Source organism: Parasteatoda tepidariorum, chromosome 8 (assembly GCF_043381705.1).
Source record: "Parasteatoda tepidariorum isolate YZ-2023 chromosome 8, CAS_Ptep_4.0, whole genome shotgun sequence".
Taxonomy (NCBI): Eukaryota; Metazoa; Arthropoda; class Arachnida; order Araneae; family Theridiidae; genus Parasteatoda; species Parasteatoda tepidariorum.
In genome coordinates, this window is record NC_092211.1 from 83,532,909 (window position 1) to 83,560,194 (window position 27,286).

A 27,286-nucleotide genomic window follows, 5' to 3' on the forward strand; every position below is an offset into this window, starting at 1 on the left:
ATTCTATATATTTTTATAATTTCACTAGCTTACGTAGAGTTAATTTTGTCCATTATACATTTGCTCACAGAGAAGAGTGGTTATGAAAGATTAATTTAAAATTATTCGACAAATACGTCAAAGATTTTTAACACCGAATTAGTTCCTTAGAAAAATCACCTAGTCATCCTCAACTAAAATTATAAAATCTTCCTTAAATGCAATATTATGTGAAAAAAGTCAAAAATACTATTAAAGTATTTAAGCTATTTAACCTCATCCATTGCAGATGTAAAATCAAAATTAAATCAGTAAGTAAAAAAGCATTTATTATTAGCATTTATTATTATTATTACCATCATTATTATTATAAATAATGTGTTGCAGCATTTTTTTTCCTCAAATTTAATTTTATATTTCTATTTAATGATGTGTCTTAAATCTTTTCTTGCAAAGGTTTTGAAGAATTCCCAATACCTGGAAAAATATTCTTGATTTTACAAGATGTTATATTATTATTTGTTACATTTGATTAAAATTTAAACGTACTTTTTTAACTGAAAAACACCCTAAGATAAATTATAAAATTTGTTACATACTTTATAATTATGTACCACATAATTGACAAGTATTAAATAACTTTAATAAAATAAAAACAAAAATTGAACTAATTGTAGCTACTTTTTTAAAACATCTGAAATATTATTAGATGGAATTATTATTAAGAAAAGTTTTAGCAAAAGTAATGTATTAATAATTAATTGGGAAGTAATTTTTTGTCAATTTTAAAGGTTTGAAGTTTAAAAGGAATAAAAATTTGATTTCTGACTTCAATTGTAAATGTGGACATTTGTTTTGTTAGTGCAAATTATGTGAGACATTTTAAAATTTCAAACCATTTTTAAAAATTCAAAAATTAACAGTAGAGAATTATCACAAGATATCGCTTATAAAACCATTTTTCAAAATTGAATTTTTTCTTATTTTTGTAAAAATATAAGCAATTTTGGATAGTTTATCTGTACTAAGAAGTTGGAATTCTAAAATGATTTATAATCTAGCAATTATTTTACTGTTCCGCTAATCTTAACGTTTTCCAAACTTTAACTTTCTTATTCCTTCTATTGCCTGTACAAAACACGAATCTGAAAAGAGGACTCATCTGTACCGTCAGGCGACACCCTTCTTTCTCCGCCAAAATCGCCAAATGAGGGAGAACACGAATGAGCGATGAACTAGATCATTTATTTGAAAACGACCATAAATTAGAAGAGCGATGGGTGATCTAGTTACGCCACTGATGTTTTTCTGTTTTGTTCTTTGGTATGATGTTCATTTTTGTTAGCACTGTTATGTTTAAAATAATTAAAAGTTGCTAAGTTCTTTAACGTTGGTATTGAAAGTTTTTTTTTAAAAAATATAGTTGTGTTTTAATCAGTTCTAGTTCGTGTTTTAACACATGCTACAGTTGAGACTCTGATGTTTGGGACGAAGAGAGATGGGAAAAAGCGAGCTTTTTTTTATTGTATTTTAGCCCTGTGGTGGTAACAGGTACCTGGAATCATTTTATAATTTTATGATTCTGAATAAGTGCAAACGATATATTAAGTTAAGAATAGAAAAAAACGTGCTTGATGAAATACGACAGTCCTGTGTAATGAACATGCTTTTTTTTCTGGTAGGCTTTCTCCCCAAGTCTAGAAATGGTAGTCGCCTTTAATATGGTCTCACTATTTTATCCTAAAACCGTTATGAAGTTAATGTTGTATTTTTTATGCATTTATCATTGAATTCAAAAGCAGTTTGTTCAACACAGGAATCGGCTAAGGATATAACATTTTGAAGTAATTACGCGAATTAAAATTTCGTGTCTTGCTATCCGAAGATAAGTCTTTACAGTTCGTTTTTCCAAAGGTAGTCTGCAAGGAAAATCTTTTTTTCTATTTTTTATAAAGATTTAAAACATTTTTATATTTGCATTTTCAAAAATATTTTTGAGGAGTTTGGAAATGCTCCTGCCAATTAAAACTACCCAATAGTATGTAATTTTTCTTTTATAATTTTACCTTTCAGAAACTTCCATCATTCTTATGATTCGAGAGTCCAAAAAAGTTTTCAAAAAGAGCTTAAAAGTGTATAGTGTGAAAATCAATACGTTTCGTTATTTAATATTTATGAATTTCAAATTGTATGAGGTAATTTAAATTTACCTGTCCAGTTTTCTTCCTTTCTTGAATGATGTTTAAGGTTGCACTTTTAAAAAAATCCATGCTATCAGGTGAAAAAGCTCTGAATCCAAGCTTTCTGAGCAGATTTGGCATAATCACTGAAATTATTTTGCAGTTTTAATTATAAAGTAGTCTTTTATTTTCTAATTCTACATAGTGTATTTACAAACAATGTGACAGTTTTTTAAGGGTGGGGAAATACACTGTGACAAAAGCCATAGAATAATACTATCCAAGTATGCAAATGACAGTAGTATAGCGTACAAAATGTATATATGGATAATCCACTGGCAGGACTTATATTTGTGTGCAAGTTATTCATCTGTAAAGGTTTCTGATGTAATTACGATCGCAAGATGAGAATTAACAGAATTTGAACGAAGAATGGTTGTAGGCGCTAGACGAATGAGACATTTTATTTCGGAAATTGGGAGTGAATTCAACATTTCTAGACCTATAGTGTTAAGAGTGTGTCCAGAATACCTAACAGGCATGACGTCCCACGATGGACGCGAAATATATATGCCCGTTAGTACAGTGCAGCAAAATTCGTCTGTTATGGGATATGGCAACAGAAGTGCCTTTACTAACAGCACGACATCACATTAAATTCCTTTCCTGGCCTCGTGCCTTTTGATTGGATCCTAGACGATAAGTCCCAATTTTGGCTGGTCAGAGCTGATAGGAGAGTTTTCACAAAACCATGAACCCAAGTTATCAGCAAGCCAATGTTCAATCAGGTTGTGGCTCCATAATGGTGCGGTTTGCTTTTTCGACTGGGTCCTATAGTCCGATTTCACCGATCGTGTTCTGCTACTTGGATACTAATTGCAGTCCTTCTTGAACTGTGTGTTGAAATTTTAATGGATGAAGATACACCATGTCACTAAGCCCTAATTGTTCACGACTAAATTATAGAACATTCTGGACAATTCCAGTGAATGATTTAGTCACCTAGATCACCTGACATGAATCCTACCGAACATTAATGGGATATAATAGAGAGGTCAGCAAGTGCACCAAATCTGCAGCCGCAACACTTTCGCAATTATAGACATCGATTGAGACTGCATAGCTGAATATTTCTGACTTTCAACAAGAGTGAGTCCATGCCACATCGAGTGTCTGCTCTTCATGGAGATAGAAGAAGTCCGATATTAGGAGGTATGTCATGACTTTTATTATTTCAGTATATTACAGCAAATATATAAAAAAAATGGATATTTAATCACAATTTTTTAAATTATTCATATTTTTGTGTTATAAAGAAATGCATTTAATACATAATTTTTTTATCGATACGAGTTATATCTAAAAAATCATTTTAATTGCTTCTTGTTAAATATAAGAAATGAATATTTTATCATTAAGTTTTTGAAACAATTCCATATTTTAAAAAATACTGAATAGTAATTTAGTGACTTTTCTGTATTTCTTTATTTTTCAAACTTCTATAAAATATCTTCCTTTAATTCTTTGCCTTTTTTTGCAGAGATACGAACCCTGCTTGTTCTCTTTTCATGTCTGTGCCTAATAAATTTTTTATTCATGAGCAAAAGCAAAAATTACGTGTAAATTAGATTTTAATGTTAACAACCTATGAATATACTACATATTACACTCTTAAAAAATTTATTGAACATTGAATCACAATATTGAAATCACGAACCCTGGTACGGCTGAAACTCGCTGTAACTTTAATAAGGTTTTAAATTAAACAGCGTTTTCACTTAAGTTGTGGATAACAGAGTTTTCATCCTGTTTGAGAGCTAGTATAATATGGTTCGACTTAGTACCATATAAATTTGCTGCAATTTTGAACGATATTGTGGTTCGACATGATACAACATTCCTAGCAATATTATTAAATGATATATTATTATAATAAACCTAAAAACGTTTTTTTAAGAGTACATTCATAGGAAGAATGTTTTGGTGAGATAAAAGATATTTCTGATACATAAATGAAACTCTTTGCCCTGTGTTGGAATGTTATTACTTAAATTAATTATAATATTTCTTTCAAAAATTGAAGGGTTTAGTTCTGTTTCAAGCGTTTCTATTCTGAGAGATAATGAAAAAATTGCTTGTTAGCTTAGTCTGTTTTAGTCTGTGAGTCATGAGATTCATTAGCTTCGTAGATAGCATTTTTTTTTAAAAAAAGAACTTTACTAAGTTGAAGATCAAAGAAAAACAATAATTTCTGAATTTAATAAATAAAATTTTTGAAACAAAAAATTCATTTTGGCTGGTTTACTTAGTTATTGTTAAAAGTAGATGGTGATTTTATAACATCAGATAAGGCATCTGCGTAAAGAATTTGTAAAACTTTGCGGATCAATTTACGGAAAAAAGTGGGATGCACCCAAAGTGCGGTATCTTGTTTTGGAACCATTCACAGTAAAAATTTAAAAAAAAAAGTGTTTTTAAAACTCTGTGCATTTTTCCAAGTTGTTATCCGCAACAATTTGATCTGAACTTTTGGATTTAGTTTTTTTTTATGTCTGAAAAGAGATTTTTTTCGTCAAGCGAACGGATAAACAGACTCTTTGCTTTCTCGAATTAACACTCAAGCAACTGTATGTTGTATGTACTGTACAACTGAGTGAAAATGTTTTGAATAAATTGGTCGTTGTCTCTTAGTCTACTATTTGAAGGGAAAAAGTATGATTGTAATGATCTTTTCTTATTTTACTTTACAAACTTTATTAATAAAACAGTACCATGCATACGCAAATAATTTATGAATTTGAAAACTAAATGAATCTATACTTACAGAAAAATAAAAACTTGAAATTAAGTTCCTGCAAAAAAGATTTTTTGGCATATTTTACAAACTGGTTCTCTGGATCGTTGTGAGAATCAATTTTTGTTGAGAAAGCTGAACTGGCAATAACATCCATAGAGAAAGCACCATAAAATCTAAAAACATTTTGAGGAGACAGATAGATAAATATTGAATAGAATAACATTGTATGTAGAATTGCATGAATGCTGAGTTGCATGAATGCAAGAATAATTTCAAATTTTATCTTATATTTCGTTAGCACATAGTTAGCATTAATTAAAGATTGAAGCTGTATTTTCATTGAGTTTACAAGACTTCTGGTTTGTGTGCTGGTAATTGGCCAGTACTAATTTTATTAAGATTTATTTGTATTCCTTATGGCTGACTCCAATTTTCTCCGAAGATGCGATGGCTCAACAATGGGTTAACCATAAGAGATTTTCGTGTTCTTCCTCTCCATGTAACACAAATGCGGGATAGTTCCATAAAAAAGTCCTTTGCGGAGGTTATTTTGTCTCAATGCTTGATAAAAAAAAGTCACCTTTTCTTCTGGGTTGGGTTTGAAATTACAAGGCTATGGATTTGATAGTCGAAGTACATAGTTGATTGATAGTCGTAAACTCAGAATTGGGTCCGTTGCTCTATGCCAATTATAAAATAAAATTTACATGATATTTTTGACTTTTTTGTTATTATGTTAACATTTTATTTGCGAAAAATGCATATCAAAATTTCCAGGATCCTAAACAAAACCATGAAAAAAAATCTAAAATCTCCATATTTGAAGAATGTTTGTGAAAAACAACATTAATAAAATGACCAGCCGAATAAGATTAAAGTAAATAAATTTTACAATAGCTTACTTTTAAAAAATAACTTTAAAAATTATCCGTTTCCTTGAAAGATTATATTAAACGATAGTAACGATAGTATAGTAAACGATTCATTTTTAAATATTTGTTAAATGGTTAAAATTTTTATGAAGAGGTTATTTACTAACTTGTACACGTCCACAGGTTTTCCTTTTGCATTTTCCATCTTAAAATTCTGAAGAATTGTTTTAGCACAATCTTGAAAAATTCCCATCACCTATTAAATATAAAAACATTTTAAAATTAATTGGAGGTGTTTCATAACGCTTTACATCATACGGTGAGCAAAAATAAATAAATAAATAAATGGACCATCCTGAATAACTTTTAATTTAAAGATCGGAATAATTAACTTTATGCTCTAGGACTCAATCTTAATGGTTTAAAAGGATGATCTCTAATGTGCTAACTATTTAGTGTAATCGATATTTTAAGTTCCGAAGTCAGACACAAAAATGATCCAAAAAATCAAACAAAAATTCAATTTCTCAGGAACTAATCAACCGATTTCACACAAGCTTCTATTTTTACGAGTACATTTACATTCTTTTAAATGATGCGAAAAATTTTATACCATGCAAAATGCTTTCGAATATTATTGAAAATAATAAAAAGTAATAAATATTTACTAAAAATTCTTTCTTTCATCCTTGAATAAAGGAATTTTTAGAATTGTGTGCAAAATTTTTTAATTTGTTGAAAAAAATCTCGAAATATGGCGAGATACGCATATAATAAAATTAACCGCTTTTGAAAGCTCTCCTGGCCCATCTATTGTGAAGATTATTCTTCTGATTGTTGCCAATTCTTCTATTTTGGAGGTCAGAAATCTGAATCCGTCGAATATAAGAGAGGCATGTTTATTCAGAGAAAATAGATTTTTGTGTTCGGTTCTCTGACTTGAAATATCGTTTGAACTAATTAATTAGTATATTTGACTTCCCCTCTCGAACTATTAAGATTGAATTATAAAACGTATTATAAATAGAAATTTTATATATAATTATTTTTTTTATGTTTTAAAGTATGCGAAAGTAAACATTGAGTTGAATCAGGAATAAATTTATACTTAAAGAAACGTAGCAGAATATCTAAATTTGTAATGACTTAATGATACAGTTTTTGGCTTTAAAATTACGAAAGACACTCTAAAAAATACTATTTGATTTGATTTAAATGGATTCTTAAAACAAAAAAAATTATTTGAATCATTTTCTTCCAAAAATGCATAAAATAAGTCAGATGTATAACTAAAATAATTATTTGATATTTGAGGATTACAAAAAAAAATGTTGACAGATTTTATACAAACAAATTTTCAAAATCGACACAACTTAATTCTTTATAATTTTGATAAAAGTAGAATACAGAAGTAGTTCATAAATTATTATAAAACTAGTGGGCTTAACGCTCGTCAACCCCCAAAAATTGCTACGCAATCTTATATGGTTTGCTTCGCAAGCCAACCTCGCTTCGCTAGCTACTAACTTACGTACATTGCAAATGCACAAAATTCTAAGAATTCAGAACAATCATTCAAATCCATATAAAAACTTTTTTTTTTTTTAAATTACATCGTTTTAGTAAATACTAAGTCATTAAAATAAATTTGAATTCAAATAAATAACATGTAATTCGTTAAACCTATTAGAAATGTGCTATAGTATAATTCGTGATATAAATCAAAAATCGCCAAATAAATTCGTAATATATAAATTCGTGAAAAAAAGCGCTTTCGACAAAATACTAAAACAGAGATCTATCGGCAAAGACTACTCTGTCTGTGGACTGTCTAGCTTAATAGTATGAGATTGCCGCAGTTGATGCTCTCTGGTTATTTCAGTTTCCGTTTTTAAAAGCGCTATATGTTGAGCCACGTCAGCTAGATTTGGCATGTGACCTTTTTAGCGGCAATCATTGGTCGATTCGCCGTGTAAGAGAAATAGTAACTTAAACAAAACAAAGCAAACGTTGCCACTGGCGGAAAATAAATACAGCCAAAATTTGGAAGCCACGTAAGAGAATTATATGTACTAGATGTTTTTTTAAGGAAAAATTACATTTTTTTAATTAATTGCCTCATTTGATAATATGTTTTATTATATGTTACGCTTCGTTTGATAATACGTCTCACGGCATTATCTTTATAAAATAATACAAAAATATTTCTTAAATCATTATGAAGTGTTCCGCTAAAAATAAAAACGGATCAAGGTATCAAATAAATTGCTACTTTGAATTACACACTCACTCTTTTAATTTTCCCAGTTGAAAATGTGGGGGACACAATGGTACGGACTCTCTTCCAATCTTCACCAGTGAGTAAAGATAAAATCTTATCGAAAATGGGATCACCTGTATTAATAATCTGCAAATAATGAAACAAAATTATAAAAGTAAATATATTTTAATATTCGTAATATTCGACATTCATAGGTTCGTAAAACATTTTCATTTTATGTAAAAAAAATTATTTTTAAAAATTTCGCATTGCATTTACTGTAACATTAATTACAAGTAAGAAATGCAAAATAAGTGGTTGAACAGGGTAAAAACTATTAAAGTATAATACTTCCAAACTTTTAAAGTCTATTATACTTTTACTTTTAAAGTTTAACTTTTAAAGTATATTATACTTCCAAACTTTTAAAGCTTTTTTGTCAATGTTCATGCTTTTAATAAGTAAAACAACGCCCATTAAAGAGTAAAAAATCAGTATGTATTTGCCAATATCCTTATGAAAGGAATTGCTAAAAAAAATAGATAATAGAATTCATATTTTGAAAAATCTTCAATTTGGTGAATTGTCATGACTTCCTGCGATTCCTATCAAAACGCGAATTTTCAAACATAAGTTTAAATGTTTTCTCACTCCTGTATTATCTCATTACGTTGATTCACATTTAAAACCGTTTGCACTATATGTCAAGATGGTACAGTAGTTAGAGTGCTCCATATGTAAACAAATATGCCGGTATGATTTAATTCAATTCTTGCTATAATTTTTTTATTGATTTTCACTTATACTCTCTTTATTTTCAATTTCCTAATCAGTCATGTTAACCGATATGTAGCATTAAGTCTTTTGTCTTTGAGATAATTCAGATACTCATAAAACTGAAAAAGGTAATTTCCTCAGCCTAACGTATTGTTTTCTTGTGGTGCCATTTCGCAGGAAACAATTTCTACCAAAAAATGCAGAAAATTTCCCGAATTTTGATTATCCATTTTTCATGATATAACAGAATTCAATATTTCTAGTAACTTCAAAATATTAAACTACTTTAATAAAAAAAAGAATTCTTAACGAATTTGAAACGACTCGATTAATTTATTTCCTTGTTTTTTTAATTCATTTAACATCAGTTTTAATTCTAATAGTTGAATATTATACTTACTCGACGTGAAGTAAAGTATTGGAAATCCTTTACTAATATATCTCTTAAAAGCTCTGGTTTGGCAACCATTAGGACTGGTTTATTTGCCTCATAGTATCTGAAAATGCATTATTATCAAAAATAATGTGCCTATAATGTACTAACATTGTTTTTTAAATGACAAAATAAAATAATAAAATTTTTATTTGCATATCAATAGCTAATTGTAAAATTTGCTTTAAATTTAGTTTTGTAGTCAAAAAAAAAAATTTAATCAGTAAGAACTTTATAAATGCATTTTTCTTCCCATTGGAATAAACTTTTATTTTAAAAACATGATCTTTATTGATATAGATAACACTTTTAATTCTTTTATTTAATTCTTAGAATTCATTTTGGGTAATCAAGAATATTTTGAACACCATATTCCAAAATTCGACCAACAAATTCTGAAAGATTATAAGAACGTAGAAAGGAATTCTGGAAAAGTTTACGAATTGTATGGTAATGAGATTTCTGGTTTAAATAAATATACAATAATAATAATTCTGGAAAATAAGACCGAAGTATGCGGTATTTAAACCAATCATTTGGTATTTTTTCCATTTATAAAATGACGGTTTACTGGAAATTCAGGCTTCAAAATTGCAGTTCTTACGACCACACACTTAGTAAAAGATGCAAAATTGAAAAGCAAATGTAACCGAATAAATTATTTTTATCCCATGCTCGAAGGTATAATGAAAAAATTACAAAATTTTCTCACATAAATCAAATTTTACCACAATAAAACCGTATTTTATTGTTAATTTTACCAAAATCATTACGCTTCGGTAAAAAATACCGAGCTTTATTTTGTTCCCATAGAGTCAGAAACACGGTAAATTTAATCATATTCTGGTAGTTTTGACAATACTTATATTCACAGTGATGACGTCAAAAGGATGAAAGCATAAAAAAACCCGTTACAAGGGAGAAAAAACGTTAACAGGCTCTGAATCTAGAATAAAGGAAAGATATAAGCAATTATCTAAATGATAATTTATGAAGATGGTAAATTATGATAATTTATGAGGCTTTGAGGATCTTTTTGTGAAGGCTGGAGTCGTAGACATGACATTAGGGGGTGTCATCTCGAACAACTCTTGTAATAATTAAATAAATAATTCTTTAAAGTAAGAAAGTTCTTAACATCTTTCGCAGTTGTTTTACAGCTAAACGTCGAAATTTTAAAAAGGGCTTTTTTCCTTTTAAAATTTACTATATACAGTGCATATACTATACAAAATTTCGGATCAAATTACAGTATAAAGTACCGGCAGTTTGACTGCATCATCCTTAAAACGCATTTTTACTGTAATTTTTAAAATAATATTTATTTAATTAGAGTGATTCAGTGACCTTACGGTAATTATTAATGTGAAAATTGCGGTAAATTAGATTTTTTGTTCCGTAACATGTTCCGATAAAAATGAATTTTATGGCAAAATGTTACAGCAGCCTGAGTGCCGCACTTTTCACCGGAATTTAATTCGGAATTTTTTACGGTAATAGAATTTTTATAATTTTTTAGTTACAAATAAGGAAAATTTTTCCTTCCTTATTGTAATAGTTCTAACATTTCTATATTGCTGTTACGTTTGTTTAGTTTATAGTTTATCAAACCAGAAGAAAAAATTTCGAATTAAAATCAGTAAATAATCTCAATTGAGGCAAAAGAGTTTATATCTATTCTATTATGTCAAATTTATATCACATTATTCATTATCTTATCTATCATATGTCAGCAGAATATTATTCTTAAAAAGAATTTATCTTTTATAACTCCTCACAATGCTTTGAGCGTTTTATTTTTAGAAACCTTTTGTTTGAAACTTTATGTTTTAGGAAGTATTTCTGATTGCAGTAATGCACGCACTTACTTAAAAATGTACAACAGAATTACTTGATTCAAAATAAAATCGGATTATTAAAAATAAAGCAGTTCTTACTCCACCAAGTTCATACTTTAATATAACATTTTTAGAAAATAAAGTCTATAATTTAGAAAGTTTTTCTGTTTTCGAACATATCTGGAATGAGTTTCTATATAGAAATATTTGAAAAAAATATTCTTGGTTTGAAAGCTAAAAGTTTTGCAAAAGTAATTAAAATTGAAAGTTTTTTACTCATTGAAATTTATTTTCTATGATTTAAATTTCATCTTGGCAGATTACGAAACAGGCACTCAATATTTTTTTTAATAGGTATTTCTTTATTTTAATATATTTCTAATATATTTAATAAATTTCTATTTAATATAATTATTTTCGTTAACTCAAAGTTTATAAATTTAGTTAGTTATTTAACTTTAATGCTTAAAAATTGTTTACGACTTATTTATGTACTCATACAAAAGCAGATTTAAATATAGTTAAAGCTATTGAAAATAAAATATACTACTCTTAAAATATGATGCTATTTCTTATAAAAATTATCTTTAGAAGACGTGCTTTTAGCGGTTTTTGATAAGTAAAGTCTGATAGCTTTCATTGAAGCAATAATTTTAAAAAAATGTTTTAAAAAAACACATAACAAAGACATCTAAGTTATTTTATTGCAAATTTGTGTTTTATTTATATAAAATTTGTGGTGTGTACCACCATGTACGATGTGGTGTTTACCACTATGTAATGACTACTTTTAAAATATGTTTTAAAAGTTCTGTGTTTTAAAAAGTTCTATGTCGGCTAAAAGTTATTAAATCTGTTTTAAAATCTGTAAAACCAGCACATAATGAAAAAAAATTTAATATCGAAGTTGAAAATGCAAAGAAAACGTTTTTCTTTCTGACAGAAAAGGTAAGCCGTTTCCATATGAACGGAAAAATGATCGAATGAATGGTTTTAAATAGCATATATTTTAGTTTTATTAACCAGAATTGGGTATTTGTACTTCAAGAAGAAGAAAATCACTGACACCCGCACAAGTGATCTATGACGTCAGCGCCAGTTGATCACTTATTAACAAGAGGGCACTTAAAGTTGAGCTAAGTTTCTCTACAGAAGTTAGAATATTAATTAACGTGAAGTTAATTAAAAACAGCACCGTATCGCGCATCAAATTTGTTGAAATAGAATTTTTCTCGTCTACGTCTTTTACTTATTGGATTTATTATTTGTTTATGTATTTTATTGTAACCGTGATATATTTTTGTTTTGTGTACCTGGCAACTTCAATGCATAATTAGTTTGTTTCTGTTCCACAAGGCTCCATGCCTGTCCTAGTGTTAAGTAAAAAATATATAGTGAAATAATTGAAATGTTTATGAAAGAATATAGGTTAGTGTCATTTTAAGGAATTGTTACCTAACGAGCTTGGCTTACTCGAAATAGAATTGAAAGAACAATTGCTAACGTAAACAAATACCACGTTTCAACAGACAATCAGGATCGAGATACCCACACTACCTCAGTTGTAGGTATCCCATTGCAGTTTTTTTTTACCAGAAATGCCATTACTATACAAATTGGTAATTTTAACAGAATTGTTTTCTCCGTATAGATTTAAAATCATCAAAATCAATTTATTTTGTCGGATGAAACTTGCAGCTTGCTCAGTTAATTAAGTTTCGTTTTCACGACATCCAACATTTTTATTCGAAACGTTAAGAGAAAATTAAACTTGAATTAAAATATTTTTAATTTTTACCCAAAAATAATAAATGTTAAGATTTTTGTCTCATTATAGCCCCCCACCGATTCTATAAAATTCCATCAAATTTCTAAACATGTATTTTTTGTTTTGATTAGAGTATGATATATGGGAGTAATTGCTATTAACTTCAGCAATTATACAGCACTTATAAATGGGTGCAGTAACTAAAAATATAAATTATATTATTTATTATATTTTGTTGTTAAAAATATTTTTAAAAGATAGAAATTTGATGGAGTACTTTATTACTTACCCATATAAATCCCCATATTTTCTGTACCGTTCTAATTCTACATCTTCCAAATTCTACGGATATAAAATTCAGTTTCAAAGAATGTATTTCTTAATGAATAAAATCTAAAATTTGAAATACATACAATGCAGTTTTGCAGCATATGCCTAAGTCATCAAAAAGGAATTGTTATTTTTATGTAGAAAGAATTACAATGAGTTTTATTACAAACTAATTTTAATCACAACTATGGGTATATTCATATCAAATATTAAATTGACACTTTATAGCCTGAAAACTTCAAATATTAATTTATCCGAAACTTTTCTTCACAAATGTTTGTTTTCAGAAATGTATTACATGTTTCGTTTTAAGATTCGTGTCTATTGTAAAAAGTCAATACAATAAACAGAAAAAATACGACCCAAGTCTATTTAACCAGACCAGTTAATTATTCATATTTTTTCCATAGACTTTGGGTTGAAAAAAACCTTTAGGAGAGACCATCAAAACCTCTTTTAGTGACCGGAAAAACCTCCTCATCAAATGTAAAAAAGGTCAAATAAGGAAACACGAAAAATATCCAAAACATTTAGGGCCGGGATAGCCTGGTTGGTAGGGCACTGGGCCCATGTCCAAGAGGTCGTGGGTTCGTTCCCTGCCGGCCGAAGACTTCCCATGTAGTAAATGGTGACTGATATACTTTAAATCTGTCGAGTCTCAAAGTCCTTCCTGTTCCTATAACAAATCAATGCCTCTGGGGGTACTGAATTGGAGATTGATCGTTCTCTGATTCAAGTCAAAATTACGATGAATGAATGGATGGATGAAAGGGTCCGCCCTATAAACGGGTGTGATGTACAGGTGTGGCAGAAGTCGAATTCTTGGTCATAAATGGCGCCACTGGAAAACAAGAACAGTGACAAGTGGCCTTAATGGCATACGTCAACTACAAAACATTTCTTTTAACTATTACTTATTATCTTTAACAAATAAATAGATTGAAATGTATTGAAAATATTTGGGAGTGGCTCTTTGTTTTGAGAGCTCGTTTTGAGGATCTAAGAGAGATCGGCAACCTGATATTACCGTTAGAGTGCATTAAATACGATGTTATCAATTTAATTTTTTTACAGTTTAAAGTTAAATTTGGAAAACAAAAGTTATTTTAGAAAAAAACTGAGCATCTCAAACAAACAAACTACTTCTAATCTTTTATAAAGCTAACTAATTTTTATGATATAAAATTAAATACTAACTTAGACAAAAAAAAACATAATTGCTTATTTATTTAAAATATTTCTATCATTCATAATTGGTAAATTTGTTTTTGCACATGATTAGGGCCAACATTAGTGGCACTTCCGCAACAAGAAATGAGAAGTCGCTTGCGAAACATTGTGTATCTTCGATAACAATGGAGGTAACCTCCATTAACGACCATTTTACTGTGAAACAGAGATTGGTCACTCCCGAGAAATTTCACTGTAATACAAAAAAGTTTCTGAATAAGGACCAAGCTATGTGATCATTTTAATTTCATAATTATATTCATAATGTTCATCTCCGGAACTAACAGTGTTGAACAAAAATATACGAGTATAAAATTTTGTCAAACATCAGTTCATTCAAAAATAAAAACGTTAACCTCTTCGGGACGGGCGAAACATGAATGTATTTGTGCAGAATCGGAATTAGGATTTAAAAGTAAAAAGTGGTGACATGGAGCAGGCCTAACTTGACTGACTGCTTTTGTTTTCGCTTTATTTCTAACGTATTTAATCCATATTTGTTCAAAGTGTGACTGTATATTTTTTATTTTCACTTAAGTACTTCCCTCCGCCTGTAAACGCCATTTTTCTTTACTGCAACTGGCTTCAGTGGTACANTATGTAGTTTTTTTGGGTAAATTAAAACTTGAATACTTTCGGAATAATTTCATATGTTCTTTTTTGCCATATTCTTCTTCATTTTTTTACTATAACGCTTCGAAACCCCGAAAGGAATTATGAATAACCCTGTATTACAACCCCTTCCCTAAATTAGCGTCTAAAGATATATTTTTGTTACAAGTTTTGTCTTTTTTTAACCTGATTGTCCTAGATCTGAGAATGCATATATGCTTGCCTGTCTGAAACAGGTTAATAGCCATTTGTAACGCTTTGTTTCATAGTTAAGGATAATCAACTCACCTTACTCCTTACTAATGCCGGAGCAGATCCAAGGAGGGGATAAGGTTTAATATACGGAATACCTCTTTTCTTCCAATAATCATGGTTCTTCGTAGAGTACCTAAAGTTTTATGCATCATTATTTATTTAACTCATAACACTATATCAACAAATACAAAATAAGAAAAAAAAACGAAATGTGGTGATGCTTTGTAAAGACATTTGCTTTTTTGTGGTCATGTCTTTAATTAAAAAAAGTCGGTGCATATTCTTCAAACTGAAGTTAAAATTTTTGATCCCACCCTTACCAAATTAGTTTTATTACTATCTTTGAATAGCCAACCTTGTTTTTTGAGTTTACGACCATCAATGCTCAACTCTGTTCATTGTCTCGTAATTTTGAACCCAACCCAGAACATCAGGAACTCCTGGATCAAGAATTGGGACAAGCTGGCCATCGTAGAGGATTTTTTGATGAAACTAATCAACGCTACAGGGAGAGGAAAACCACAAAAACTTCCCACGGTTAGTGTGACGGCAGAGGGTTTCAAAGATCCGTCTACCACTGAGGTTATTTTAGGTTTAGTTATTATGAAAAATGTATTATAATTATTAAATGAAATAATAAAAATGCTAAATATTAAGTAAAGTTTATTTTTTGCATTTAATTATTTTTGAATAAACGAATTTGATAATTGTGTGCAAAAATTTTTCATTTCGCTTAAAAAGTTCTCTAGATATGGCGAAATAGCAAAAAATAAAATTAGTGTTATGAGGTCCGAACTTTGGATCACTCTCCTGATCAAACTATGGAGACCACATTTCCCAGATGGCAGCTGCTCCTGATATTTCGAAGATCAGAAATCTGATTCCGTCCAAAAAGAGGTATGTTTATTCAGAGAAAGTGCGTTTTTGTGTACGTTTTTGAAACTTAAAATATCGTCATCACTTATTAATTAGCATATTTGAGGTCACCTCTTCGAAACATTAAGATTCAGTCCTAGAACGTGAAGATCTGATCATTAGACCAGAAGTCATTCAGGGTGGTCCATTTTTTTCTGTTGGTACGTTCATTAAGTTCATAATTTATTAAGTTGTATTTAAAATGCTTGGTTTCGATTATTATTCTTTGAAAATCAGAATACTGTCCAATTAAACCTTTCACACTTGAGTGGGGGAAAAAACTAAAAGATTTTTCAATTTTCATTCCATTTTTACTTATTTATATATAAATAATAATTAATTATAAAAATATGAATAATTTATAATAATTTTTGTAAATTATTTTATTTAAATAATTTTGTACATAAATAATTTTAATTTTATATGTAAATAAATTGCTTTACTTTTTCATCCAGTGATTTTTTTCCATTCTTTTTATTAATAAACAAAAATTTCTTATCCCAAACATGAATAAAAAAAATAGTAAACAAAACCTACATAAATTTACATAGAATTATTTCAACAAAATGTTTTGTGTAAAATCAAATTTGTAAAGAATATCAAGTGAAATTTTCATAACAATAAAACATAACTGATGTCAAAATGTATATGTAATGGATATTTCCCAATAACGATCTAATACCTAAGATTAATGGGGAAGAGAAAGTGTAACTTTATATTTAAAAACTACGCCCACCTACAAAGTGACATTCAAAACTACAAAGAAAGGATATTAAATTAGAAAGCATTATTTTATTTCAGAAACATCATTCAGGAAAAATAAAAGAAGCTTTTACATTTTGCTACCTTATTGTTTTACTGTATTACAGTTGGCGTACCTTTAAAAATACATAATTTTAAAATAAATAAAAATACATAATGCTACTAAATTCATAATTTTGACTTCTAAGAGGAGATGCATCGATCTCTTGCAATGTGCGGTTTGTAATGAATAAATATACAAGCAAATTGACGACACGATAATACTTAATATTTACAGTTATCTACAAGTTAATACATAGTTATAAACATAATAAGTTTCAGTTACAAAATGCGTTATTAACGAATGATATATACTTAATAACTGCTTTTTCACAAGAAATAATACAATTACCAACGAAAAAATTCAGGAGGGAATACATTTCCATGCGAGACGCAAAGGCTTAACGCTATTAAACAATCTTAATTCTGTCTAACTAAAGACTGGTTTCCTTTTTACTGTATGCATACTTTCTATTACATTTGAATCCTGTATGTTCAATTGTATGTTCTTGTATGAACAATGTGATTCAACTTAAAAACATCCTTTTATAAATTTTTATTTAATTTTTTTTAATTATAAGGTGATATTATAATGTTTATTATGTACTTATTAACTTATATTGGTGTGAAACGCCTTAATCTCGTAATCGTAATTTCGACCCCCCCGCTACGAAAAATGCTTATATTTTTACTCGTCGTCACTTTCGTAATATCATATATCAACTCCGAAGCCTCTTCTAAAAGTGACGAACCCTACTTTTGGTCTTATTAAAATACTTATTTTCTCCTTTTTAGAATACTTCAAAAAAGTAGAATTTTGCGAATATTAATCATTAAGTTTTGATTTAACTTAGCATTTCCGAAAATTGTTGTTACACTTAAACTCAATGTCCCGACAAATTAATTAGTATTTAACACTAATAAATCAGCATATTTAACTTATATTGGATCATGAGATTACGAATCACTCAGGATGTTCATTTCTTTCTACTTGACACTACATAGAGCTTATTTTAAATAAAACCACAACTAATGTCTTAAATAACTCTTACCAATAAAATAAAATGGATACTACAACTGCAACAATTGCACTGGCAATTCGAATGTCATATAATATATCCAAAGCGTCCATGGCTTAATTAGTCTTCCCTAATGTTTGTATCCAGTTGCTTTCGGCAGTCATCGACAACAGTTGAAATAAAAGTGATATTAACTTATAGAATAGAATAGAATAAGCCTTGAAGTGTAATCAAACAATTACACTGCAGTTTAGAAAAACATAACTGATATGTGAATAGATAACAGCACTTGATATCATTCTTGAAATATAAAGCAACTATAAATTTTTAAAAAATGCGGAGATTGAATGTTTTTTTTATTAAAAAGATGACATTATCTTTCAAATATTTTTGAAATAAAAATGCTCAAATTAAATTAAATATTTTACAATATTTGAAAAAATTTGTGGCATCATTTAAACATTATTAAATTAAATGATGGCGTTTTTTGATAAATGATAACAATTATCAAATATTTTTCTAATCTTATCTTCCAAAGAATTCTTTACATTACCCATTATCTTCTTAACTAGCCTATAATCTTATTATTGAGCATTATTTTTTTAGATTCTTACTCTAAAATTAAAAGGATTTCAGTATTTACCCATTATCTTACTAATTACCCCATTATCTAATTAATTAGTCCATTATCTTATTAATGTTTATTTTTTAGATTCTCATTCTAAAATTATGAGGATTTCAATAACTACCCATTATCTAATCAATTGACCCATCATCTTATTAATGAGCATTATTTTTTAGACTCTTACTCTCAAATTATATGGATTTCAATTAATTACTGTCTGTCATTTATTTTATTAACAGTCAGACACACATTTTGATAAAATAACTGTACTGTATGGTTATGACATTTCTGGTAAAAAACAATCCTGATTTGGTTATTTTAAACCAAAATGTATGGTAATTAAACCATTTATTTGATAATTTTTCAGTACTTATGGTAATGGTTTCAGCCTTTCATCCCTACAGTGGGTCGATAAATGAGTACCAAGCACGCTTGGGAACTAAACACTGGGGGTTCCGCGTTCGGCTGACCACCTGACCGGAACATCTGCTCCTGCACTCCAGTATTTCAACTCTATGCTCCTGCACCTCAGAGCGCAAGGTCAAGAAAACTGAGATGGACACAGAAGGCCTTGGCCCGCAAGGGCTGTCGCGCCGCTGAGTTATGGTAATGGTTTACAGGAAATTCTAGCTCACAAAATTACAGTTCTAATTACCTCAAAATTTGTAAAAAATGCGAAATTGAAGAGTAAATATAACCAAATAAATAGTTTTTATGCTATGCTCTAAGGCATAAAATAAGCAAATTTTACCAAATTTATCACACATTTATAATGTGTGATAACATATAAGCATATTTTAAACATATTTTAAACATATTTAAACATATTTTAACATATTTTATTGTTAGTTTTACCAAACTCATAATCTAGGCGCTTCGATAGAAATTATCGAGTTTTCTGGTGTTCCCATGAGCTCGAAGCACGGTAAATTTTACCATATTCTGGTAGTTTTAACCTCACTTTGTTCTCAGTACAAAAATTTATTTACACCTTCTATTTTGCTTCTAACAATACTTTCACTCCCAAGAATTCTTAATTAAAATTTTATGTTTCATACACATTACGCTTTATTCCAATCTTCTAAAAATATTGTTTCAACGCAACCCCTGTTTATTTAAATATTATGTACCTTTTTAAATAGCAACAATTTTAAAATACTTGTTTCTATGAGGAAAAATTAATTTAAATATATTTGTTATCCAAAACAGAGTGCAAAGTATATGCTATGACTATTGTATTCATACTAGTTTGAAAATCAGCTTATAATTTTTTTTTGTTCGTAACCACCATTTGAAGGCATAGTTTGTGCAAATTTTGCACTAAAATATTTAATTCATTTTCTTTAAGCTTTTATTATGTCCTCGGAGAATATTTTAAGAAGCTTCTCTGAGATTGTTGAGAGCATCTAAAACTTTTTATTACAGTAAGAAATTAAAAGTTCACCGAATTAAAAAAAAATCCGTCGTAATTTAAAATACGACGCATTTATATTTTTTCCTCTTACTCGCGCTTATCTAGTGCATGTAATCATTTTCATATGCGTATTATTTTCATACTTGTCGAAATTAAACTAAAAATCACGTGAAGTTGGAGAGATGCAAACGTAAATTAAACAGCTAAACTCAAAATAAAATTCATAAAGACTCATTTTACATTTTCCTTCTATTAGCAACAATGGTTGTCCCATGTTTCTTTTAAAGTTATTTTTTATGAATGGCAAGCTTTTGGACCACATTTCTAATTTATTCAATAAAAAAAAACTGCGATGATTGCTGTTGCTGTATATTTTTCATGAAAGTAGTGTTTATAATTATTTCTTAGGTGTCAAAATTTTCTTTTGTGCCCTTATAGATGTCCACCGCAATGTGGAATCTAACTCCTTTACTTTTTGTCGAGAATTCTAAAACAATAGTAAATATTTATTGGAAAATACCATATGCACTCTATTTACCAATTTGAAGAAAAAAACTTAATATTTCATTATAGCTTATTGTTGAAACTACGATTAAGCTATCGATCATCTGAAACTGACGATCCACCTTTGGGTCAAATTTATTGTTAATAGATTTGAAAATTATTTCTCTTTCAGTTTCTGGTAATAAATATATCCAGAAATAGACGATTCATTGATTAAAGTTTCATTGTCATCATGTCAACTATAAGTGGTGTTGGAGATTTTTTTCATTTCATATAGAGTAATGGACAAGTAGTCAGCTTTTAATTTTGTGACGTAGTGAAGCCAAAACGTAAATATTTGTCTCATATCTTTCCTTGATATAGACAAAAACCGACTTTGAAGAGTTGGAAGAAGCTTTCACTTTTCTGGCTCCGGAAACCGTCCCCTTTTAAGGAAAAAATTTACATTAAAAACAAAACAGTTATAAGGCTTCACCCCATTCTAGTTGTATATTGTAGGTTAATACCCGAGGAAATCCATTGTAAGAATATTAAGTCTATAACTGTCTTTTCTTTCTAGTTGAATTCAAAATTTCTTGCGTGCTAAGGGAAACAAAATCAGTTGCATAGTTCCAGATAAATCTAATTTTAAAAAACTCATTTCGCAAATAAAGTAATAAAAACAAATATTTACTAAAAGTTCATTTTGCAAGTAGTTATCTTTGAATAAATGAATTTTATAATAGTGCGCAAAATATTTAAATTCATTAAAAAAAATTCTCTAGACATGGAGAATTACGTGAAAAAAAATTTATATGAACCGAACTCCTGACCAAACTATAGAAACTATATTTCTCACATCGAGGTTATCAACTATATTTTGGGGTTAAAAATCCGAATCCGTAGTAAAAAAATTTAGAAATGCTTTTTTGCGTCTGATTTCGTAATTTCAATTATCGTCTGTACTAATTAATCAGCATATTTGAAGTTTTTCTCCCCTCGAACCCTTAAAAGAAAGTTCCGGAACGTGAAGATCCGATCATTGGATTAAAAATTGATCAGGGTGGTCTTTTTTCGCACTGCACATTTTAAATCATCTCATTAAAATTCAATAATCAATAGTGTTATATAAAATACAGTATTATGTTATTAATAAAATACACGTCTTTATAGCATCGAAGTATAGAAGATAATATGAAATATTATCTTCTGTACTTCGTACTTTCTATCTTCTATACTCTGTGAATATTAGAACAATAGGAAAATTTGGAGGGCATCGAAGCCAATAAAATGATATTAAAAACGTTGAACTGAATTATTCTCTGAATAAATGGAACCCGCAACCTGAAGGAAAGTATTTTTTAGATGATCAGAAAATAAAAACCGTAGGTTCCAAATGTCTCATATATTAATGACAAAAAAGATATTATTTGAAGCAGATTAATATTGTTCGCGTCTTCCCTTACAGCATTTTAAAAAAAATATGGAATACTTTTAATTTGCATGTATTGGTCTTTTTATCTTTTCTTATGTATTCATAAAAAAAAATTTGGGGCTTCTATTAACAATTTCAAGCTTTTTATGGACTAGAACAGAAAATTACATAAATGTTAAAGAATTTACTGAAAGGCATGTCCCATTTTGCACTCCTTTTACTACTAAATTTTTCTTCAACCTATAATCATTGTTCTAAATTTGATATACTCTTATAAAAATAATAAAATTAATATTGAAAGAAACCATTTCATATTCTCCAAGCCTCAAATCCCAAGTACTATTTTAACTGTTTTTATATTTTAATAACAAATTCAGTGNAATCACGTGAAGTCGGAGAGATGCAAACGTAAATTAAATAGCTAAACTCAAAATAAAAATCATAAAGACTCATTTTACATTTTCCTTCCATTAGCAACAATGGTTGTCCCATGTTTCTTTTAAAGTTATTTTTTATGAATGGCAAGCTTTTGGCCACATTTCTAATTTATTCAATAAAAAAACTGCGATGATTGCTGTTGCTGTATATTTTTCATGAAAGCAGTGTTGATAATTATTTCTTAGATGTCAAAGTTTTCTTTTGTGCCCTCATTGATGTCCCTGCAATGTGGAACCTAATTCATTACTTCTTGTCAAGAATTCTTAAGCAATAGTAAATATTTATTGGAAAATACCATATGAACTCTATATACCAATTTGATGAAAAAAACTTAATATTTCAATATAGCTGATAGTTGAAACTACGATTAAGCTATCGATCATCTGAAACTGACGATCCACCTTTGGGTCCAATTTATTGTTAATAGATTTGAAAATTATTTCTTCTTCAGTTTCTGGTAATAAATATATCCAGAAATAGGCAAGTCATTGATTAAAGTTTCATTGTCATCAGGTCAACTATAAGTGGTGTTGGAGATTTTTTTTTCATTTCATATAGAATAATGGACCAGTAGTCAACTTTTAATTTTGTGACGTAGTGAAGCAAAAAAATTTAAATATTTGCCTCATATCTTTTCTTGATATAGACAAAAACCGACATTGAAGTGTTGGAAGATGCTTTCACTTTTCTGGCTCCGGAAATCGTCCCGTTTTGAAGCAAATATTTACATTGAAAACAAAACAGTTGTAAGGCTTCGCCCCATTCTAGTTGTATATTGTAGGTTAATACCTGGGGAAGTCCATTGGAAGATTATTAAGTCTATAACTATCTTTTCTTTCTAGTTGAGTTCAAAATTTCTTGCGTGATAAGAGAAAAAAAGTCAATTGAATAGTTCCAGATAAATCTAATTTTAAAGAATTCATTTCGCAAATAAAGTAATAAAAATAAATATTTACTAAAAGTTCATTTTGCAAGTAGTTATCTTTGGATAAATGAATTTTATAATTGTGTGCAAAAAGTTTTTCAATTCATTTAAAAAAAATGTATCTAGACATGGAGAAGTACGGGAACAAAAATTAATATGGACCGAACTCCTGACCAAACTATAGAAACTATATTTCTCACATAGAGGTTATCAACTATATTTTGGGGGTTAAAAATCCGAATCCGACGAAAAAAAGGTACAAATGCTTTTTTGTGCCTGATTTCGTAATTTCAATTATCGTCTGTACTAATTAATCAGCATATTTGAAGTTTCCCTCCCCTCGAACCCTTAAAACAAAGTCCCAGAACTTGAAGATCCGATTATTGGATTAAAAATTGATCAGGGTGGTCTTTTTTTCCGCAATGTACATTTTAAATCATCTCATTAAAATTCAAGAATTGATAGGGCAATATGAAATACAGTATTATGTAATTAATAAAATATACGTCTTTATAGTATCGAAGTATAGAAGATAATATGAAACTCTGTGAATATTAGAACATTAGAAAAATTTGGAGGACATCGAAGCCAATAAAATGATATTAAACGTCGAACTAAATTATTCTCTGAATAAATTGAACCCGCCACCTGGTGGAAAGTATTTTTAGATGATTTTAAAGTTTCAGAAAATAAAAACCGCAAATTCTGAATGTCTCATATATTAGTGACAAAAACGATATTATTTGAAGCAGATTAATATTGTTTGCTCCTTCCCTTACAGCATTTTTAAAAAAATTATGGAATACTTTTAATTTGCATGTATTGGTCTTTTTATATTTTCTTATGTATTCATTAAAAAAAATTCGGTCTTCTGTTAACAATTTCAAACTTTTTATGTACTAGAACAGAAAACTATTTCAATGTTAAAGAATTTACCAAAAGGCATGTCCCATTTTGCACTCCTTTTACTACTAAATTTTTCTTCAACCTATAATCATTGTTCTAAATTTGATATACTCTTATAAAAATAATAAAATTAATATTGAAAGAAACCATTTCATATTCTCCAAGCCTCAAATCCCAAGTACTATTTTAACTGTTTTTATATTTTAATAACAAATTCAGTGAAAGACAAGGTGAAAATTTTAAGCTAAGGGTATATATCTAGCCCTGATTTGTAAAAATAAAACGGTGTTTCCTGGTATAATTCATTTCTATACAAATCGATCACTTTACTCTATGAAAGTTTTTGTGACCACTAATATAATTATAATCCCTTATTAATAATTCCTTGAGCAAATAAATTTCAAAATATTTGTGAGCCAACTTAATAACAATATTGCACAATAAGAAGAACTTCATCAAAAAAGTCTTATCATCTAAAATTTGATTTCGTATTCCGATCAATCCCATCTTTGGAGGTGTGATACTTCTCACTGATAACACAGAGATTACAAAATCTGATAAAAACAACTGAAACGCTAATGAATTTTGAAGTGCTTCTGAAAATAACACTAGATAGAATACACAATAGTTAATTAAAATTCAATTATTCATTATTAAAAACTCCAAAGGTTAAAGTCAATGAAAGTAATGATTAAATTCAACAAATTAAATTCAAAATAGTTTTTTTTTAAAAAGGGAGTTATTATATTCCAGTGTTTTTTTTAAAAAAATACAATTATTATTTTGTACTTTTTTGAAATGAAAAATTACCAAAATACGGCAAAAATATACTTTATTGCATTAATAATCACATTATTTCAATAAATGTATGTATATGAGCAGAATTTCGAGTGAAGGTCGCGCAATTGAAATGATGAATTGCATTGTTGAATCTTATGCTTTCAGAGGGCAATTTGCACGAGGTTCCATGATTAATTCAATTGGTTTTGGTGACAAAAGTCCACCTGAGCTCTTAAATTGTATAGGTACCTGAAAGAAAAAACACTGAATAAAGTATGTTGCACACAACTGAATACACGAGCACAGAACAAAAAGAAAGTTTATTGCTCCGATAAAAACTGAATCAACAAATATATTTGAATATATCTTTTTTCATGTTGAAGTAGTAGAAAGGTCGATATGTTCGTGGTTTTCTTCTCAACGTCACGCAAATGTTAGTTGGTTCCGTCAAAAAAACTTTTACGGAAGATAGTTTGTCCCAATACTTGATCCAGGAATTCCCCAGTTTCCTGGGTCGGGTTCAAAATTACAAGTCTATGGTGTTGAACAATGATAAACGTAAACTCAAAATTGGGTCAGCTGTTCAATGCCAGTTATAAGATACTGTCTTGGAGCCACGGTAACTCAGGGGAAAACTTCCAACTGAGGTGTCCCAAGTTCAAATCCCAGCTGTAACTGGTTGATACGAATTCTGTTCCCGGTTCTCACCGATCGCAATGTTGCAGTAAAATTTTCTTACTGGTAGACAGATTATGGATTACAATCCCCTTGTCGTCGGGCTTACCGTGGGGGTATTCGAGGATTTCTTTTCCATGCAACGCAAATGCACGTTAGTTCCATCAAAATTTCCCGCACGAAAGCTAATTTGTCTCTTTGCTTGATCCAGGAACTGCATTTTCTTCTGAATTGGGTTCGAAATTACAAAACTACGGAATTAAACATTGATAGTCGTTAACTCTGAATTAGTTCTGCTCTTTATCAGCAATTATTAAATATGAATTACTACCTTTTACAATTCATTCTATTGTGATCGCAACTTAATTAATCTCCGATTACTGTATAGAATTTCTGCTATTTTTATGCATTTTTTAACTCTACATAGCCGACCAGAACTATATCGGTTTTCTTTCGTGATGTCGAATAATAGATCATTTTAATACGAAAAGCTGACACATACTTTAAAACGGGCCCTGGTTAAAAATTTACTGCCATTTTGAAAAAAATTCTAACTCCTAGCTGTAAACAAACTTTGAAACTTAGTATTTGAAAAAATGTGAAAAACATTTATCACACTACAATTGAAGTTATATAGAATGCAACAATAGTTAACAGTTTTTCTGAAATGTGTTGATCTTGTTCGCAAATTTCTTAAGACTATTATTGTCATTTTTTTACACAAAAAATGAAATCAAAAAGAAAAAACTGTGAAAGAATGCTGAAATTGCAAGAATTTATTCACTCTATATTATTTAACATTATGAATGAGAAACTGTCCAAAAAATTATTTTTTTACGTAAAACATATTGGTATCTTCCAAATTCATTTTTGAATTATACCAAACAATTTTAAAGTACATCTGTAAATATATACCTGTGTTTTGGAACATCTCTGAGCTTGGAAGACACTGAATGTGTAGATTAAGCAGACTTTTAATTCCAAAAGGGCGAATCGCATTCCAACACAATTCCTGGGCCCAGCACCAAAGGGAAGATATGAATATGGAACTTGCTTCTCTCTTTCTTCTAAACTAAATCTGTAATTGGAATATTTGCTTTTAAAATTATAATGTAACGGGTTTTTGAAATAAAATTCTAGACCAAAATGCATACGAAAACTTGTATTTAGATTATCTCTAATATCTAAGTACATAAAATATATATTAAATTGATAGAAATTTCTCGGAAAGAATAATTGAATAACAATTTATTTAGTTGTTATTTTACACTATGAGGTATTGCTGCTCTAGGCCGGCTACAGTGAAGTACAAAACAGGTCAGAAACATATGGAACAAATGATGACGAACATGTTCTGAATCTATTCTCTTTTATTTTAACATCTCTTCACGTCACACAATTTTTAAGAAGAGGTGCTGGAACTGTTGAATCAAATCTTGAGCTTCGAAGGGAGCGCGTGTCTCTTTCTCTGCATGCTCTGCCGTTATCTCAAAATTAATATATGAAAAAATGATCAATATATTCGAATTACTAAACCTG

The 27,286-nt window shown here is 29.0% G+C and overlaps 2 protein-coding genes across 2 annotated transcripts in view; both read right to left on the reverse strand.

The window, feature by feature from the left end:
* LOC107442058 (cytochrome P450 3A21) overlaps nucleotides 1-18,256 on the reverse strand; it is a 67,939-nt gene extending 49,683 nt beyond the window's left edge. The window contains 8 exon segments of the mRNA XM_071184308.1: nucleotides 2,190-2,305; nucleotides 4,984-5,129; nucleotides 5,996-6,084; nucleotides 8,119-8,235; nucleotides 9,266-9,362; nucleotides 13,194-13,246; nucleotides 15,365-15,464; nucleotides 18,100-18,256. Of these exon segments, the coding sequence (XP_071040409.1) occupies nucleotides 2,190-2,305; nucleotides 4,984-5,129; nucleotides 5,996-6,084; nucleotides 8,119-8,235; nucleotides 9,266-9,362; nucleotides 13,194-13,246; nucleotides 15,365-15,464; nucleotides 18,100-18,179 (798 nt within the window). The 5' untranslated portion in view covers nucleotides 18,180-18,256.
* A 6,851-nt stretch (nucleotides 18,257-25,107) lies between these two features.
* Nucleotides 25,108-27,286, reverse strand: part of LOC139426240 (cytochrome P450 3A8-like) — a 30,688-nt gene continuing 28,509 nt past the window's right edge. The window contains exons 13-14 of the mRNA XM_071184309.1: nucleotides 26,663-26,825; nucleotides 25,108-25,321 (exon numbers count right to left, since the gene is read on the reverse strand). Of these exons, the coding sequence (XP_071040410.1) occupies nucleotides 25,226-25,321; nucleotides 26,663-26,825 (259 nt within the window). The 3' untranslated portion in view covers nucleotides 25,108-25,225. The remainder of the gene's footprint in view (nucleotides 25,322-26,662; nucleotides 26,826-27,286) is intronic.